At 35.0% G+C, this 16952-nt stretch overlaps 1 protein-coding gene across 2 annotated transcripts in view; it reads left to right on the plus strand.

Moving 5' to 3' along the window:
* Positions 1 to 16952, plus strand: part of LOC129226586 (sodium-coupled neutral amino acid transporter 7-like) — a 223491-nt gene that overhangs the window by 188117 nt on the left and 18422 nt on the right. For both annotated transcript variants that reach the window (XM_054861209.1, XM_054861208.1), the window contains exons 2-6: positions 2114 to 2235; positions 8945 to 9143; positions 11368 to 11503; positions 11600 to 11692; positions 12761 to 12818. In XM_054861209.1, the coding sequence (XP_054717184.1) occupies positions 2114 to 2235; positions 8945 to 9143; positions 11368 to 11503; positions 11600 to 11692; positions 12761 to 12818 (608 nt within the window). The remainder of the gene's footprint in view (positions 1 to 2113; positions 2236 to 8944; positions 9144 to 11367; positions 11504 to 11599; positions 11693 to 12760; positions 12819 to 16952) is intronic.

Consider the following 16952-nt stretch of genomic DNA (forward strand, 5'->3'; position numbering starts at 1 on the left):
TGCTTCTAGGTGGTCCTTCTAGGACCACCTAGAAGCATTTAAAAATTCAAAAAAAAAAAAAAATACAATTTCTGGAAAGAACCACGAACCACCAACCTTTGGTTAAGAGCCGAGTGCGATGGTAGCAGATTAATTGTTAAACGAGTTTATATAAACAAAGCGCTGCACATGCGCATCGGCAGTAGCAGGTATTTACAATATACTTAGTACACTTTTTATGTCGTTTCTTTTTTTAGTTTACTCCTGCCGTACAACGTCCCACAAGAAGCAGAGGCGGGTACAGACTGCTATTTTAAGGGGGAAGGGAGGGTCATGCTGAGGAATGACCCCTCCCTCTTCTCCCCTACGAACGAACCTACGGTTTTGGGTGCAAAAAATATCTGAAACTGCTGAATAAAAAGCAGCACCAAAAAAGCCAGGAATAATGCACCTAATAGAGCAAAAACGTTGCTAATCTTTACTAATAATAAAGCTGAAAGTCTCTCCGTCCGGATCTCTGTGACGCGCATAGCACCTAGACTGTTCGGCCGATTTTCATGAAATTTGACATAGAATTAGTTTATAGCATGAGGGTGTGCATCTCGAGGCGATTTTTCGAAAATTCGATTTTGTTCTTTTTCTATTCCAATTTTAAGAACTTTTCACTGAGCGAATTATCACAACGTGGGCGAGTAAATTAACAAATGATTATAACGTGGAACCGCAACATGGGCAAGCATAGTAAACTGGCGAGAACATAGCAAATTGGCGAGAAATTCATCATCCGTTATTTGTAAATATGCCGGCGAACCAAATAACCTTTTCATTTTCTACTACGGGCAAAGCCGTGCGGGTGCCACTAGTTAATTTCATAAACAATGAAAAGAAATGGTATTTCAAATGTTTACTTATTTTTTAAATGAATTAAAAAGATTACTGCAATCGTTTATACATTTTATTCACATTGTTTGAAAACAGTGTGGATATATAATGGTTTCGACAGTTTAGGGGTGGTCATAACCCCCTGACCCTCCCCCTGTATCCGCTCGGATAAGATACATAGCTCCAATGATGGGGTTCTTTCCTTCAGTCAAAAGTACTTCTTTTAGTCACTAAATTTGATAGAATAAGAAAATAATAATAATAACAAAATGCGAGAAAAAACTTTTATTTTCCCAACTCTTTATTTTTAATTTTTTAAAATGTTCGATTTTGAAAATAAGGCGTGGCCTTCATGACGTCACAAATGATGCACTTTGGCGCATCTGTCTACCGCGTTTCTACGTTATGATAATAAAGAAGCGAATTAAATATTGCGCTCTACGCTTGCTATCAACCCTATCGTTGCCAACACATTTGAGCAAAGAATCGAATTAAATGCTGCGCTCTGTGAATGGCATTTCATCATTTGTGATTCCATCGGCAGAAGCGAAAACAATGCAAGCGCACCAATTAAAATATATTTTTTTTAATATTACACTTGGTCAAATTATTTAAAAAATGGTCAGATCCTATGTTTTTTAAGCATGGCTCTTTCGGAAAAAAATACTTTTAAAATTTTCGAAACGACCCCATTCTTGCTCCTTTTTTTTTTTTTGAGCAATCACGATTGCTTATTGCTTTCATTTGACTGTTTTTGACGCTCCTTTGAATTTTCCCACCAGCATCCTCCGCAGCATCACCGTCGACCGGGTACTCACGGTGCTGCACCTATAGCGAAAACCGTCTCCAGGTTCGTCAATATCCTTCACTTACACACATACATACACGCACCTACACACATATACATATATACACCTACACACATACATACATACACACATACACAAACACACACACCCTACACACTCACACACCCTACACACTTACACACTCACATACACACAACTACCCACACACTCATGCCTGCACACAGACACAAACACACATGCCTACACACACACACATACCCCCCACACACAAACACACACGCTTACATATACAAACACACTCGTGATTGCGAAAAACATAATTTGAATTCAAGATGACAAAATTCAAATTAATTTGATTTTTTTTTTTTTTTTTTCACAATTTGTCTGTTAAATGCTTTGAAGATCTAAAGTGAAGATGATACTCATCACATTTTTACTTTCAGGTACCAGCTGGCCTGTCGCCTCCTTTCTCTTGGTAAATGCCGCATTAGGGGCCGGTGTTCTCAATTATCCATTTGCCTATGATAAGGCTGGAGGCGTCTATTTTGCTGCCCTTCTACAAGTGGTAAGCTTAAAGATTGATTTCACTTCATGGGGTATGCAAAACAAATGTGCAGTGAGTCACAAAAAAAAAAGTTACCCTTTTAATTGGCGAAAAAAAAAGGAAAATTTGATTTTTTTCCCCCTGTTAAAATGTAGTTTAATCCTTATATTTTCTTACAAAAAGCGCTTTTTAACCGACTTCAAAAAAGGAGGTTATGATTTCGTATTGCGGCTTTTTATGTGTGTTTTCGAATTATTTCAACACTACTGGACCGATTTGATTTTTTTTTTTTTTTTTTGTTTGGAAGGGTATACTTCCCAGATGGTCCCATTGTAATTTGGTCTGGATCTGATTAGAGGTTCCGGAGAAATCCAAAAATCTTTAAATTTCATACGTCATGGTCACGTGCTGTTGCTGTGATCGGTGTATTTTCACACCTAAGCTTTTGGCTTTCTCTTGAACGATATTAAATTCTCGCGGCACATGGATGATTAATTTTCTCAACGCTGCGCCGCATGGTAATTTTTTTATTATAGGTGTTATTAATGTATTTATTACTGCGTAGCAAAGCAGTAAATTAAAAAAAAATAATTCGCTACTTTAATAGTTGAATCAATTACCTTAATATTTTATTTACTAATAAATAATTTTATTTAGGCACTAAAATATAAAGTTCTTTATGTAATATTAAAATTTTTGAATATATATAGTGTTCAATTGAGGGGCAATTGAATACTGAGCACCCCTCCCCCACGATTTAATTTATATTCTTTAATAATATACATTATAACTCTGTATGATTTCTGAAGTTTGACCAATATTCTGGATTTACTATTTCACGATGCCGCCAGTTCAATTTGAAATTAGGGTTATATTAATTAGCAGGCTTCAAAAAAAAAGGAGGTTCTGAACTCGTCGGATTTGTTTTTTCTTTGTACAATGTTACATAAATACTCGAAGACACCTGTACCCAGGAGCGTGCACAAGGAGGGGGAGGAACCCCTGTTGGTCCGGGCACGAGCCTGGAGGGGGCCCAATATTTTTGTAACTAACGTGAAATATACGGGTAAACATTATGGAGAGGGGTCCGGAAAAGTCATTTGTGATGGGCTCCAAAATTTCTTGCACGGGCCCGCCTGTACTGATAAGGAAAAGTGTTTTTTTGTTTCAAACAGCATAGTTCCTCGGCGGTCTAATGTTAATCAAATTCAGGTTTGATGAAATTGAGGGAACTCTTCGAATATCATACTCACAATTAAATCGATTTGTACTTTATTAACTTAGTATATCGTCTCACTTAGTGAACCGGTTTTTATGCTTGTTCTTGTTTAGTGGTGGTTTTGTTTAGGTGTGGTCTAACTTAGGTTTCAAATCTTTGAATTACCCTATTTATTCTTTAAGGAAAAGTTAAGGGTAAAACAATAAATTTCATGCAATTTCACTCCCAAACGATTAAATATAAAACCCATTGATAAACAAAGGCCCATAAAACAAAGGTTTATACTTTCTTTACCTATAGTTAAAGAAAGTACTAAAAATATACAGATGGGGGACAAAATAATATGAACACCTGTGAAATAAGGAAAAATCTTTATTAATAGGGGGTTGGACCACCCTTTGATTGAAGAACAGATTGAATGCGACGGGGGATGGATGCATAAAGGTCATGGACAACATTTAAAGGAATATTAAGCCATTCCTCCTGCAGAATGGACTCTAATTCCGAAAGTCCGGATGGAGGTGGAAATCGGGAACGAAGTTTGGACTCTAAATATCCCCATAAATGTTCAATAATATTTAAGTCCGGAGACTGAGGGGCCCAGGCGAGATGTTCAACTTCACTGTCATGCTCTTCGAACCATTCTTGGACACATCTGGCAGTGTGTATGGGGGCGTTGTCGTCTTGAAAGAGCGGTCGCTCTCAAGGGAACACAGTCTGGACAAACGGATCGACATGATCCTCTAGAATGCTCAGATAGTGATTAGATTTGACACGCCCATGCAGAATAACAAGTGGCCCAAGACCACGCCAAGATATCGCACCCCATACCACAATTGAGCCACCCCCATGCTTCACAGTCGCAAGAGGCATTCAGGATTAAAGGCTTCTGAGGGCGTTCGCCAGACATAAACGCACCCGGTAGTCTGAAATAGGGTAAATGGTGATTCATATGACCATATTACCTGTTGCCACATCTGTGGGGACCAGACTTTGTGGTCTCTGCACCATTGGCGTCGCTTGAAAGCATTAGTTGCTGTCACCAAGGGTTTTCGAATTGCCACTCTGCCATAAATGTTCGCAGCAAGTTCCATTTTGACAGTTTTTGTTGAAACGGGGTCCTGGAGATGGCTGTTCATTTCAGATGTTATTTCGGATAAGGATTGCTTGCGCTTTCGGGCTACTATGCGCTTGAAATCTCTTCTATCCCTATCAGCAAGGTTTGACTTTCGGCCACTGTGGTGCTTTGAAGACGTCGTCTTACCTTCTTTCGTGTATGCTGTCATAACCTCTGACACCGTACCTCTTGCACATCCCAAAAGCTTTGCTGTTTCCGTAACCGATGGTCCACTTAAACGCGCCCCAACAATCATTCCTCTTTGGAACTCTTTAAGGTCTGACATCTCAACTTATTACAGAAATTTAGAACCAAGTACGCAACATTTGTGACTACTGTTGAGACACTGATAGGTTCCTCTTCACGGTTACCAGGTGGCAGACTTCTGTTGCAGGTGGCGTGGCTGTACTATAGGTGTGAAATACGGTATACTTTTTCATAGGTGTTCATATTATTTTGTCCCCCATCTGTATATTATTAAGAGTAATGATAATGAAAATTTTGAATTAAGGACTCTCTGAAGCAAACATAAAATTCATTCTAGTGGAATTTTTAATCTTCATCTGTAGTGGGGCCATGTGAAGAAACATGCGACTTTTATCACGAGTTACATGACACTAATTGCGAAACATAAATTACAATTTACAATATTATAATTCTAAAATTTACAATTTTACAAATTTAAACTTAAAAGCGATTTTTTTTTTGTGACTCGTGCATTTGCTTACTTGGTTTCGGAGAGCAAACTTCGATAAAGTTGAACAAATGATGAAGACAATTTTTTTTTTGTACATAGTTACGCATTTGAAAATGCCTTTCTTCACAGTCGTCGGAAGTCTCCGAGACGCTCGCCGTGTTATTTACACCACTAAAAAGCAAAAAATAAATTACTTTTAAATTAAAAAAAAACCGCCTTCAAAAAATACCCAGGAACTAAAAAGCAAAAAAATAACTGATTACACTTACATTCTATTTCCTACCCAAACATAGAAATGAAATTTATTTTACAATTCCAGTACAAAAATCAACTAAACTAAACACCGAATTATAAAATAAACACTGATTAAATTACTATACGATGAATTATTTTAAATCCCTAACTAATTATATACGATCTCTTAATTTTTAATAACCTTTTGAAGTCGGGGCCTCCTATCTGACAACCCACCGAATCCTGAATTGAACACTAATTTAACTATACGCGAAATTAGTCCTTAAAACTAAACCTACTCAGTTACGTTATGTAGTTTATAGGAGGCCCCGACTTCAAAAGGTTATTAAAAATTAAGAGATCGTATATAATTAGTTAGGTATTTAAAATAATTTATCGTATAGTAATTTAAATCGGTGTTTATAATTCGGTGTTTAGTTGATTTTTGTACTGGAATTGTAAAATAAATTTCATTTCTATGTTTGGGTAGGAAATAGAATGTAAGTGTAATCAGTTATTTTTTGCTTTTCAGTTCCTGGGCATTTTTTTGAAGGCGTTTTTTTTTTATTTAAAAGTAATTTTAACCAGGGGTGTTCCCATAGGAAACACTCCATATATGCCGTCAACATTTTGTGATTTTGTTGACATATAGCGTATACCCTCAAGCTTAAAAAGTTTTCATTTTTGATTCAGACTCTATCACCGCCTTTTTAAATTCTCCTAAATCAAAAATAATACATTTATGTTAACCACATTTTCCCACAAGCGCAGCTTTATTTCTTTATATTTCTTAACACTTAACAATTCAACATCTTATGATCCCATACACATAATGTGCATATATGGGGGGGGGGGGGGGGTATACCCTCAGAAACATGGATGGGAACATCACTGCTTTTAATACTGAAAAATTATATGCCGTCTGTTTAATTTTTCCTTATTAGAAACATGCGTAAAACTTTTACTATTGAAAGAGTCTTTTTGTTTTCTAATTTAGATTTCTAAGTTCAAAACACCCAAAATTATCGACATTAATCCAATAATCATTCAATCATTGAGTCAATTTTGAGTAGGGTGTAATTTTTATGAATTTCTAAATCAAAATATTTCTACTAATTGGTGTTGTTAAAATAAGCTTGTCCAATTTTCAATACGTAAAAAAAGCTTGTAGGGGCTTTAGAAATATCTCTGTCAATATGCTGTAAACCCTCATTAATCCAGATCCTATTAAACCGGACTTCGCTTAATCCGGACAGCTATTTAGTTGTACACACTGAAAAATAAACATCGAGTTATCGCAAGAATATTTTTGTAGGATTAGTGCATACTTGATGTGTACGTACTATACTTAATTTTCTCTTGTGCTGCTTTATATTTCATTCTCTTGAATTAAAAATGCAATTTTTACAGCGTACTATAGTTTGTTTACGTAACTTGATTCAATTTTTAGGTTACTTTGTTCAATCCATACTTTCATTAATTCGGACGACCTTGATCCCCCATAAGTCCAGAGTAATGAGGTTCTAGGGTATCGGTACTAGTAACAGACAAGGGTCGAGTAACATACAAACGTAAGTTGGAATTTAAATAATAAGAATGGGGTTGTTTCCTTCAGTCAAAAGTAGTACTTTAGTCACTGAAATTGATAGAAGCGAATTAAAGTTGCGCTCTACGCTTGCTATCAGTCATATCGTTGCCAATATCTGTGAGTAAAGATGCGAATCAAATATTACGTTCTGCGAAAATGGCAACACTAAATGGCATTTCATCATTTATGATGTCATCGGCAGAGGCGTAAAACAATGAAAGCACACCGATTTAAGTATTTTTTTTAATATTAAACTTAGTCAAATTATTTAAAAAATGGTCAGATTCTATGTTTTTAAACATGCTCTTTCAGAAAAAAATACTTTTAAAATTTTGAAAACGACCCCATTTTAGGCAGGAAAACTGATGTTGCTGTGGCCCATGAATACCATGCGACCATCTAGTGTTATCACCAGAGTGAATTTTATGAGCAAGTTGGTATTTACAAGGCAGTGGTAGCCGGTATTTCATGTTCATTTGAGTTTAATAAGGTTTTAGATCTAAAATGAAAGAACTTTAGCACATTTTGAAGAGAAAAGTAGAATTCTGTCCATTACTCATTCTTTCCTCATCCTATCTGTTACTGAGTATCATCAGAATGGGGTGATTTCCTTAGTCAAAAGTACCTTTAGTCATTGAAATGGATAGAATGAGCAAAAAAAAAAAAAAAAAATAACATAGAACCAGAAAAAAACTTTCATTTTCCCAACAGTTTTTTTTTTAAATTTTTTAAAATGTCCGAATTTTCAAACAAGGCGTGGTCTTCATGACGTCACAAATGATGTACCTTGCCGCATCTTTCTACTACGTTTCCACGTTATGATAATCCAGCAGTGAATTCAAATTGCGCTCTACGCTTGCTATCAACCACACCGTTGGCAATACACGTGAGTAAAGATGCTAATTAAATATTTTGCACTGTGAATGGCTACACAGAATGGCATTTCATCATTTGTGATGTCATCGGCAAGAAATGTAAACAATAAAAGATCACCGATTTAAGTAATTTTTTAAAAATATTAAACTTAGTCAAATTATTTAAAAAATGGTCAGATCCTATGTTTTTAAGCATGCTCTTTCAGAAAAAAATACTTTTAAAATTTTGGAAACGACCCCATTGTTGGTGTTTGTTCCGGGGGGAGGGGGAGCTTTTTTCGAAATTGAGCAAATAAAAATAGAATTAGCTCATTCATAGGATCCAGAAGCAGCCAAACGTTAGATGAGATGTAGTAGCATGAGAGAAAAATAGTTTTAAAAGCCTAAATACATTAAAAGGCTCAGAAAATTGAGTTTACCTGAGAGCGATGTCTTAAGCTTGTCTGTTACTGGTACCTTACCCTACTGTATATCAATATCAATTTCCGAACTATACAAGGTGTCCGAAAAGTCCTTGACACATTAAAACAATTCATAGAAAACCAACAAATTGTCGTATGAATTTACGATTTGCACCATAATACAGGTTCAAGAGTTTTTATGACATCGGGGGAAAAAAAAAGAAAAGAGGAAGAAAGAAGAAAAAAGGCATTTCGCAGCCAGGGTGTCAGTATATGCTATGCTTGTAATTCTTCATTTAGTAATTTTCATTCCTTTTTGCGTTTTCCCATGTTTAAAATTACAAGCATGGCATATACTGATACCCTGGCTGCGAAATGCCTTTTTTCTTCTCCCCCCCCCCTTTTCATTTTTTTTCAATGTCATAAAAACTCTTGAACCTGTGAAGTATTATGGTGCAAACCGCAAATTCATACAATTTGTTGGTTTTCTATTGATTTTTTAAATATGTCAAGGACTTTTCGGACACCCTGTATATCAATATATAATTTTTTCTGTTCTCCGAATGGAATGCTCAGAGCAGGTACCATTGTTTTTCCAGCTGATGATGGTGATTTTAATCAGTACGATGTTAGTCCTGGTGTACTGCGCAGATTTGAATGGGGACACGACGTACCACGATGTACTGCTCTCCATGTGCGGCCGAAGGGCTCAGCAGTGCGCCGCGCTCTCCATTCTACTCACCTGTTTCGGAATATGTATCACCTTCCTCATCATCATCGGAGACCAGTACGACAGATGTACGTACGCAACTCGCTTTTTTTTTTTACTGTCTCAATCATTAATGTTCAAAATCATTGTTAATAAAATAATAGTTTAAAAAACTAAAAAAAACACGCTTTCGTAGCAAAATGAACTAAAAAGTGAAAAATAATCTTTGGAGGATAGTAGTTGACCAATCACTTAATTTTAATGTAATACAAAAAAGCGTGGGGTGCTGTCTATTTACATTTTTGCTTGGACAACAAATGGAAGAAATTCAAGACAACTGATAAGAAGTCCCCCACGCTTTTTTTGTATTATATTAAAATTAAGTGATTGGTCAACTACTCTCATCCAAAGATTATTTTTCACTTTTTAGTTCATTTTGCTACGAAAGCGTGTTTTTTTTAGTTTTTTAAACTATTATTTTATTTTTATGTTTTTTAGTCTTATGTTGGAGAATTATCAGGCGACGAAATTATGTATAAAACGAGTGCGAGGTAATATCTTAAAGTTAAGACAAGGGCACCCCGATGGGAAGTTACTGTGAGTCATCGATGTATGTTTGCGGAAATCATATTTATATTACTTTGGAAATTTGAGATGCATTTGAATAAAATTTTTGTTCAACAATGGTGTAATCAGCAATGCATTTCCAATTGAAGGCTCACCTCAATTTTGGCATGAAATTAGTTAAAAACAATTATATTTCATGTTCTATTTACATTGGAACAAATTTTGTCTGATGCAGAAAAATCAAAGGTTTTTGTAGATATTTTTAAATTTTTGCGAGCATTTTTTAATGTATTTTTTATATTTTTCCTTTTTCACATTGTTGGACTTATGCCAAAATATTGATTAAAATTGGAGGAAACTAATAATTAAAAGAGTTAATTGATTAATTTGATTATAGAATATTGCATTGTCATCGGGTCTGAGATCGCGTGCCAAATTTCAAAAGAATCCGATCGCAGGAAGTGGGCGAAATTTGAGCTGCAACATTCCGTTACAAGATACATACATACAGGTGAAGCTAATAAAAGCGTGTTAAGAAAAATAGCAAACAAAAAGAGTTAACCTTAATTTGTTTGCAGTCATTCAAAGTTATTATTAACCGTGTTTAACATTATCTTTTCTACTTACCAGGAAACCATACGGTAGTGGATTAATGAAAAAAATTTTGCTAAGCAGCAAACGAAAGAGCATAGTAAAACATGTTTCTGGACGCATATAGGTTTGCCAGACGTCCCGGTTTGCCCGGGACAGTCCCGGATTTCAGACAAAACTCCGGTGTACCGACCGGTTTACTTAATGTCTCGGAAAATGATAAATATGATAAAATATGACCAAAAAAGTCTAAAAATAAGAAACTGAAGGATTGTTTAGGATAGTTAATTTGTCATTTGTAACATTAACATAAAAATTAATAAAATATTAGCTTGTGAAGATTTTTACAACAAGATTAAAAACGAAAAGTTCTGGCCAATAGAAAATATATGAAAATATATTTCAATTTTTTTTCCTCATTCATATAGTTTCTACTTACTTATGTAAGAAATGAAATGTTTAAATTTATTTGCTTGTTTCATGGGTTTTAGTTCACCTCTGGTTTCGGTTCGTAGTTAGTGGCCATTTATTCATAGCATTGAGAAGAAACTATCCACTAAAATAATATTCTAAAAACCAACCAAGAAAGTTCACCCTTATGAATGCCTGCAACACTGTCTGTGGGGTGGGGGAGGGGGGATTTTACTTTTGATGTCCGGGTTGAACTTTTCAGAAATCTGGCGAGCGCACGCATAAATGTATTTGTCCGCGCGCTTTGCAGAGGAATACCCTGCCGCATGCAGACGAAACTTTTGCAACTTTTTGAAACTTTGCTCTCTTACATCTTATTTTTTTGTGTTAGTTTGAAAAAGAAAGAAGTGGTGGACTATTCCATGGTCAATATATTATATTATGTCTATTTTATTTCGAAAGTCATATTTAAAAAATACAGTGGGCAGAAATTTTGTACCCGAAAAAATCACGCATATATGAGTGATTTCTTAGGCAAAAAATGTTGTTTATTACACGTTTTGATATAAATTATAGAGTTGCCAGGCTCGGGACAAAATATCCGATTTTTCAAGGTGTGGCCAAAAGAATCGTTGCTAAATAAAGCGTTCGATTGGAAATGAATGTTTTGTGCTTTTTTAAATGATGGAAATGAACAAATGTAAATCAGATTTGAATAAAACTAATGCGGTTTATTATTTCCAGTGTTTCTCTCTCTTTTTGAAAAAGAATTTTGTCACAGTTGGTACCTGGATAGAAGGTTCACGATTTCCATATCCGCTTTCATTTTTATCCTACCCATGTGTTACTTTCAAAGGCTGGATTTCCTCAGATATGCGAGGTGATGTTACTCAACTTTTTATTCGGACAATTCCCCTTGTAAGAACATAAATTTTGATTGGAATAAAATATTGATTTAAAATAAATATTATTTCAGTTCCTTGGGAATCTTTGCCATGTTATATCCAGTTTTTCTCACCGTATACGAATATTACGTGTTGGGAGTTGTGCCTGGAAAAATTAAAACTGTGTAAGTATAAGTTTCCAACTATGTTGTCTTTCAAAATATTTTGGAATCTCTGGCGAAATTTTTATATCCTCTTACGATACATTGTAAAATGTACAAGAAACCTGCCTGTTTTAAGGGGTCACAGTACGTTTCAAACTTTTTTTTTAAATTTAAGTAAATTATATATTTTTTTGAAACTATAACATGCATACTTATTTCGTAATCAATAATTTATTTTCAAAGTTTAAAAATATTGCGTCCTTTTTTAAAAAATTCAAAAAATTGAGAAAAATTTCAATTTTTTAAAATTCCTATGGCTTTTTTATTTTTGCACTAATTTGAAAAAAGTTTTTTGCTAAACGATTACTATAATCATCTCTAAAAATCTGTGCATTCATTTGCTTATGAGTTTATTAGAAAATTTTCTGCGATTAATTATGTAAAAAATCAAAGCTAAAAAAAAGAAAATTGGTTTTTAAAGGTTTAACAAGCTCTAAACATTTGAGTAATTTATAAAATGCTTATCCAATGCATAGTTTTGTCAAATATGTTATCCCAATTGCAAAAAGTATTACTTTAAAGCTGTATCTTTGATAGAAAAAAATCATTAGGGATTCTAATGACATGAAAACACAAATCATCGAGAAAAAGCAATTTGAAGTTTTTCTTTTGCATAAGAACACTTAGCGAGCATGGCCTAAAACCACTCATAAGTTTTTAAGTATTTGAACTAAAGCAATGAAACTTTCCCCTGGGTTCAGAATAGTTTTTAGTTTTGAAATATGCAATAAAAACATTTTTGATCGTTTCATCATTTTTGAGGTACTGTAACCCCTTAACTCATCAGAACAAATCCTCACCTTTTATTATGAGATTTAAGATTTTACCTATAGAGTGACAATAGAACTAGAGCGTGCTTGAGTTTTGGGATACCTTTTTCTCCTCATGTTGCCAGTAAATGTATGCCTTGCGATCTATTTAATTTATATTTATATTTTATCAATAATAATTCATATACCTTAATGAATCTAGTTTGATATCTATTATTTTATTCACAAACCCGTATTGAATTTGCAATCTTTATTTAAGGCCAGATAGTGCTGTTCAAGTCTTCGTAGTCATTCCTGTGTTCTCATTCGCTTACCAAGTAAGTCATCGCTATTTTTTTTTTTTTTTTTTTTCACTGAAATATTCTCTACTTATCAACTTAAGAACTAATCTTTACTTGGAAGTTTAAAATGTGACAAACGTATTATTAATCAGGGGATAAAGGCAACATAAAGTAATATTTGTTGTTGCATCTTTGTATTACATGTTTAATACTAGGGTGGATCAAAAATTTTGCAATAAATTACTTATTTTATTACTTTAGTAAAGCATTGTTTACTTTAGAAACCTAGCACTCGAAGTACAGGCCGTCGTGTTAAGCCGTCATTTGGATAACTTTGTGACCACGACATACTAAATGTGCCCCGGTCCTCATTAGCGAATACGGAGGATCTTCGGCCGTTGGCATCGAGCCCGGGACCCTCCAGTCACGAGTCCAACGCCTTGCCGATCCAGCCACTAGGGTCTCAAGTTTTGATTATTATGGGGACAATCATAACCATCATATAATAATTAATCTTAGTATTATAATAACCATCTTGTAAATAAACCTGAAAATAACCTAGATCGTTGCTTAAATAGCTACGCGTCCGCCATCTTGGGACTTAATGCCGCTTCCTTCCTATACCTGCTATGATGAAGTAGAGTGTTTTACAGTCGGCTCCCGCTGCAACGCGATTCAGCTTACGCGAAATGGCTATAACGCGAATTTTTCAGGAGTATTAAGATTCTCGATATGCTTGAAGCAACTACAAAATGTCGACGGTAGCAACGCAATAAGTATGAGTGAATTTTCCATGCGTACAATTAAAAGTCAAAACAAAAGATATCCGTACAAGTTCAGAACTTAGTTTCAATATTGAAGCTTGCAGAGTCTGAGCAAAGTAAATACTATGAAAATGGAAGCTGCTCTTGTATTTTTGATTAAAGAGATTAGGAAGAGGGGCTGTTGCCATAAATGGAAATGTTACAAAAGAAAAGGTGAAGCAACCGTATTTTTAAAAAAAATCGATACGAATAACGATCTGATCATGGAGCATAAATTATCATCTTCATTTTTTAACTCATAAATACTATTATTGTATCTCCGTACAGTACTAGTATAGTGCAGCATTTTATACTGTGCGTACCGTATTGATTTATTTTATGTCTTTCCCTCCATCCATTTTGTGCAGCTTTTAGTATTTTACGTTGGAAAAAAAAAGGCTTTTTTATTTTTTTAAAACAGTAAAAGTTCAGTTCCTTATGTAAGAAATTGTAATGTATAGTTTAGGAATGCTTTAAAACAGTTTAAGGGGTGTTTAACACTATTAGAAGAATTCGATATGTTTCTAAAAAAAATTGAATACGTACAATTTTCCACAACGCGAAATTTCGACTTACGCGAGGAGTCTTGGAACGCATCCCTCGCGTAAGTCGGGACTCGATCCAGGGAGGGGGCCATGGCCCCCTCCCAATTTCAAGAACAGTCAAAATCCCCCCTTTTTTTGAGCAAAAATGCAAAAAAAATCCCTTATAACACATTAAAAGTCTAACAATAAGGAAAACAATGAGAGGAAGGCCATGGCACCCTGAGAAAATTTCAAAAATGGTTAAAAACATTTTTTAGAGCTAAATATAAAAAAATCCTTATTATTCCTCGAAGTCCCTAACAAGAATATAAAAACAACGCCGGGGAGATATAAAACCACACTGAGGAAGTTTCAAGTCTAGTTTTTCAATCCCTCTTTCCTAGCTTAAATTGAAAAAAAAAAAAAAAAAATTCATTGTAATTCATGTTAAAACTGACAAGAATGGAAACAATGCCAGCATGGCCACCCCACGAAAATGTCAAAAATATCAAGTGTATACCAAACATTTGGGTTCATTTAGCATAATGGGCTCGTCTTGTTTGATTTGGTTACTTCCCCTATGTGGGAAAGAAAAGGGATATGCTAGTAAGCGTCCGATAAAAAGTTGTACATTTAATGATAGCGCATTAAGTTAAAGTTAGATTTAAGTTTTAACCTGGTTTTATACTACTATGTAAGTACTCTTCACTCCCTTTTTAATATGGGACCCTCCAAACCACTCCTCGTCCTCATGTTAATATTACCAAAAGTCGTCTACAAACCACTTTTAAAAATTATTTAAAAGTTTTCAGGGGAAGGTCCCCCCACACCTCATTTTCGCCAACATCGTAGAAGATCGACATAAATTTTGTTTTAAGCGCTTGAGTTTCAAAATGTTTCCGGGGAAGAACTCCTCCGTGGCTCATTGAAAGTCTTCAAGAATTACGTTTCTGGAGCTTCAATTTCGAAAAATTGCCGGTCCTCTAAAAGTTACTCATGAATCATGCATTGCTACATTTGCAATTTAAAGAGTTCAATTTTGAAGAATTTGGGAATGGACCCCCTAACCTTACCAAAGATAGTCTAGAATGCGTTTTTACGTCTATAAATTAATAAAATTTCCTGGGATGGGCCTTTTAGTCTCTCCTCCCCTTAACATCAAAAATCGTCTAAAACAGCTTTTTTAGAGCTAAAATTTCGGGGGAGCGCTCCAAACCTCTTATCCCCTACCATTACCAAAGATTATTAGAATGCATCTTTAAGAAAATTAGAAAAATTTTTTGGTGTGAGTCCTCGAATTTCTCCTCCACGTATCATTACGAAAAGATCGTATTAAACTGCGTTTTTGTATCTACAATGGCAAAAAAAAAAGAAAAAAGAACGCAAGAGAAACCCCAAACTTCTTTCTTCTTAACATTATTGGAGATAATGTTTGCGTTTTTAAGGTTTCAATTTCGAAAAATGAGCGGGGGGGGGAGGGTCACAGCCGAGCCCTTAATACTACGAAAGACAATTAATAGCATTTCTAAGATTACAAATCAGAAAAATTTCCTTACGTGGGCCCTCAAATTTCTCCTCCCTCTTAGATCATCAAAGAACGTTTAAAACTGCATTCTTAAAGCTACTATTTCGGAAAATAGGCAGGAGAGCGCCACCGAACCTCTTCTCACCTAACATTACCAAATATCGTCTAAAATGCGTTTTTAAGACTACAAATTTGAAAATTTTCCGAGGGAGAAACCCCTGGACCCCCTTTACTTCAGAGTTTATATTATACTTATGGTTGGTTCATATCGGCTTCCTCTTGAATCTGAAGTCCTATACACTCACCTCAGAACATAGTACTGATTACAGGAATACCACTTTGAGGCGACGATAAATGCACACGTTTGTTAAGAAAAGAGAAAAATTATTGGAAAGGTTACAATCTTTACGTTAAACTTGAGTCGCCTAGTGAAAATTCGTTAAAAATGCTCTAGTTAAAGGTGGGCCATATTGATATTTGTAAAACTCAAAAATTTTCCAAAGCATTGTATTTTTCCAAATGGCCCCCTCCGAGAATTCTGTCTGGATCCGGCCCTGGAAGGAAGCGGCGTTATCCTCAAGATGGCGAACGTTCGCTACTTATGCCACAATCTAGGGCTTTAATCTGAACCGTCTGGTCCAATTTAGACCTCCCATAAACAAGACAACAACAACGACAATATAGTTACGTATTTACATAAAAAACTACCACGGTACATATCACAACTTTACTGCCAAATTTGTAGTTAATTAAGCGAACTCTTGACTAATATTTGTTTAAAGCGTTCGAGAAATTTATGTGAGTTTTTTTTGCAGTGTTTTTTAGATATAGGCATGTGAACAAATGCCAATTTTTATTAGCGTTCAGTGAAATAAAATATAATCGGTTTAACTGTTAAAATCTGTCAGCTAATTGTTTTTATTAACATTAGATGTCAAAAGTGACGACTAAATGTAAAATTGCGGTCGGCAAAATAAAGGTTCTAGGGGCAAAATACCACAAAGAATAGCTAGTTTCATACCCGATTCGAAAACTTCTGCAAATAGTAAGGAAGTAATATGCAATTCAATTAGAAACAACAAACGTTCCGTACTGCGTTCACAGGAAAGATATACTGGTTGTAAGCAAGGAAATGCGCCATTTGGTGACGTTAATCACTTGTTTGGCTTGGACAAGGAAAAGTTGTTGCCAAGAAGACAGCCAATGTGAATACCATTGGTTTTTTTTTTTTTTTTTTTTTTTTTGAGCAATCATGATTGCTTATTGCTTTCATTTCACCGTCCTTGGCGTTTGGTTCCTTTTTCAGCTTGGACCAGGA

This window comes from Uloborus diversus, chromosome 7 (assembly GCF_026930045.1).
Source record: "Uloborus diversus isolate 005 chromosome 7, Udiv.v.3.1, whole genome shotgun sequence".
Taxonomy (NCBI): Eukaryota; Metazoa; Arthropoda; class Arachnida; order Araneae; family Uloboridae; genus Uloborus; species Uloborus diversus.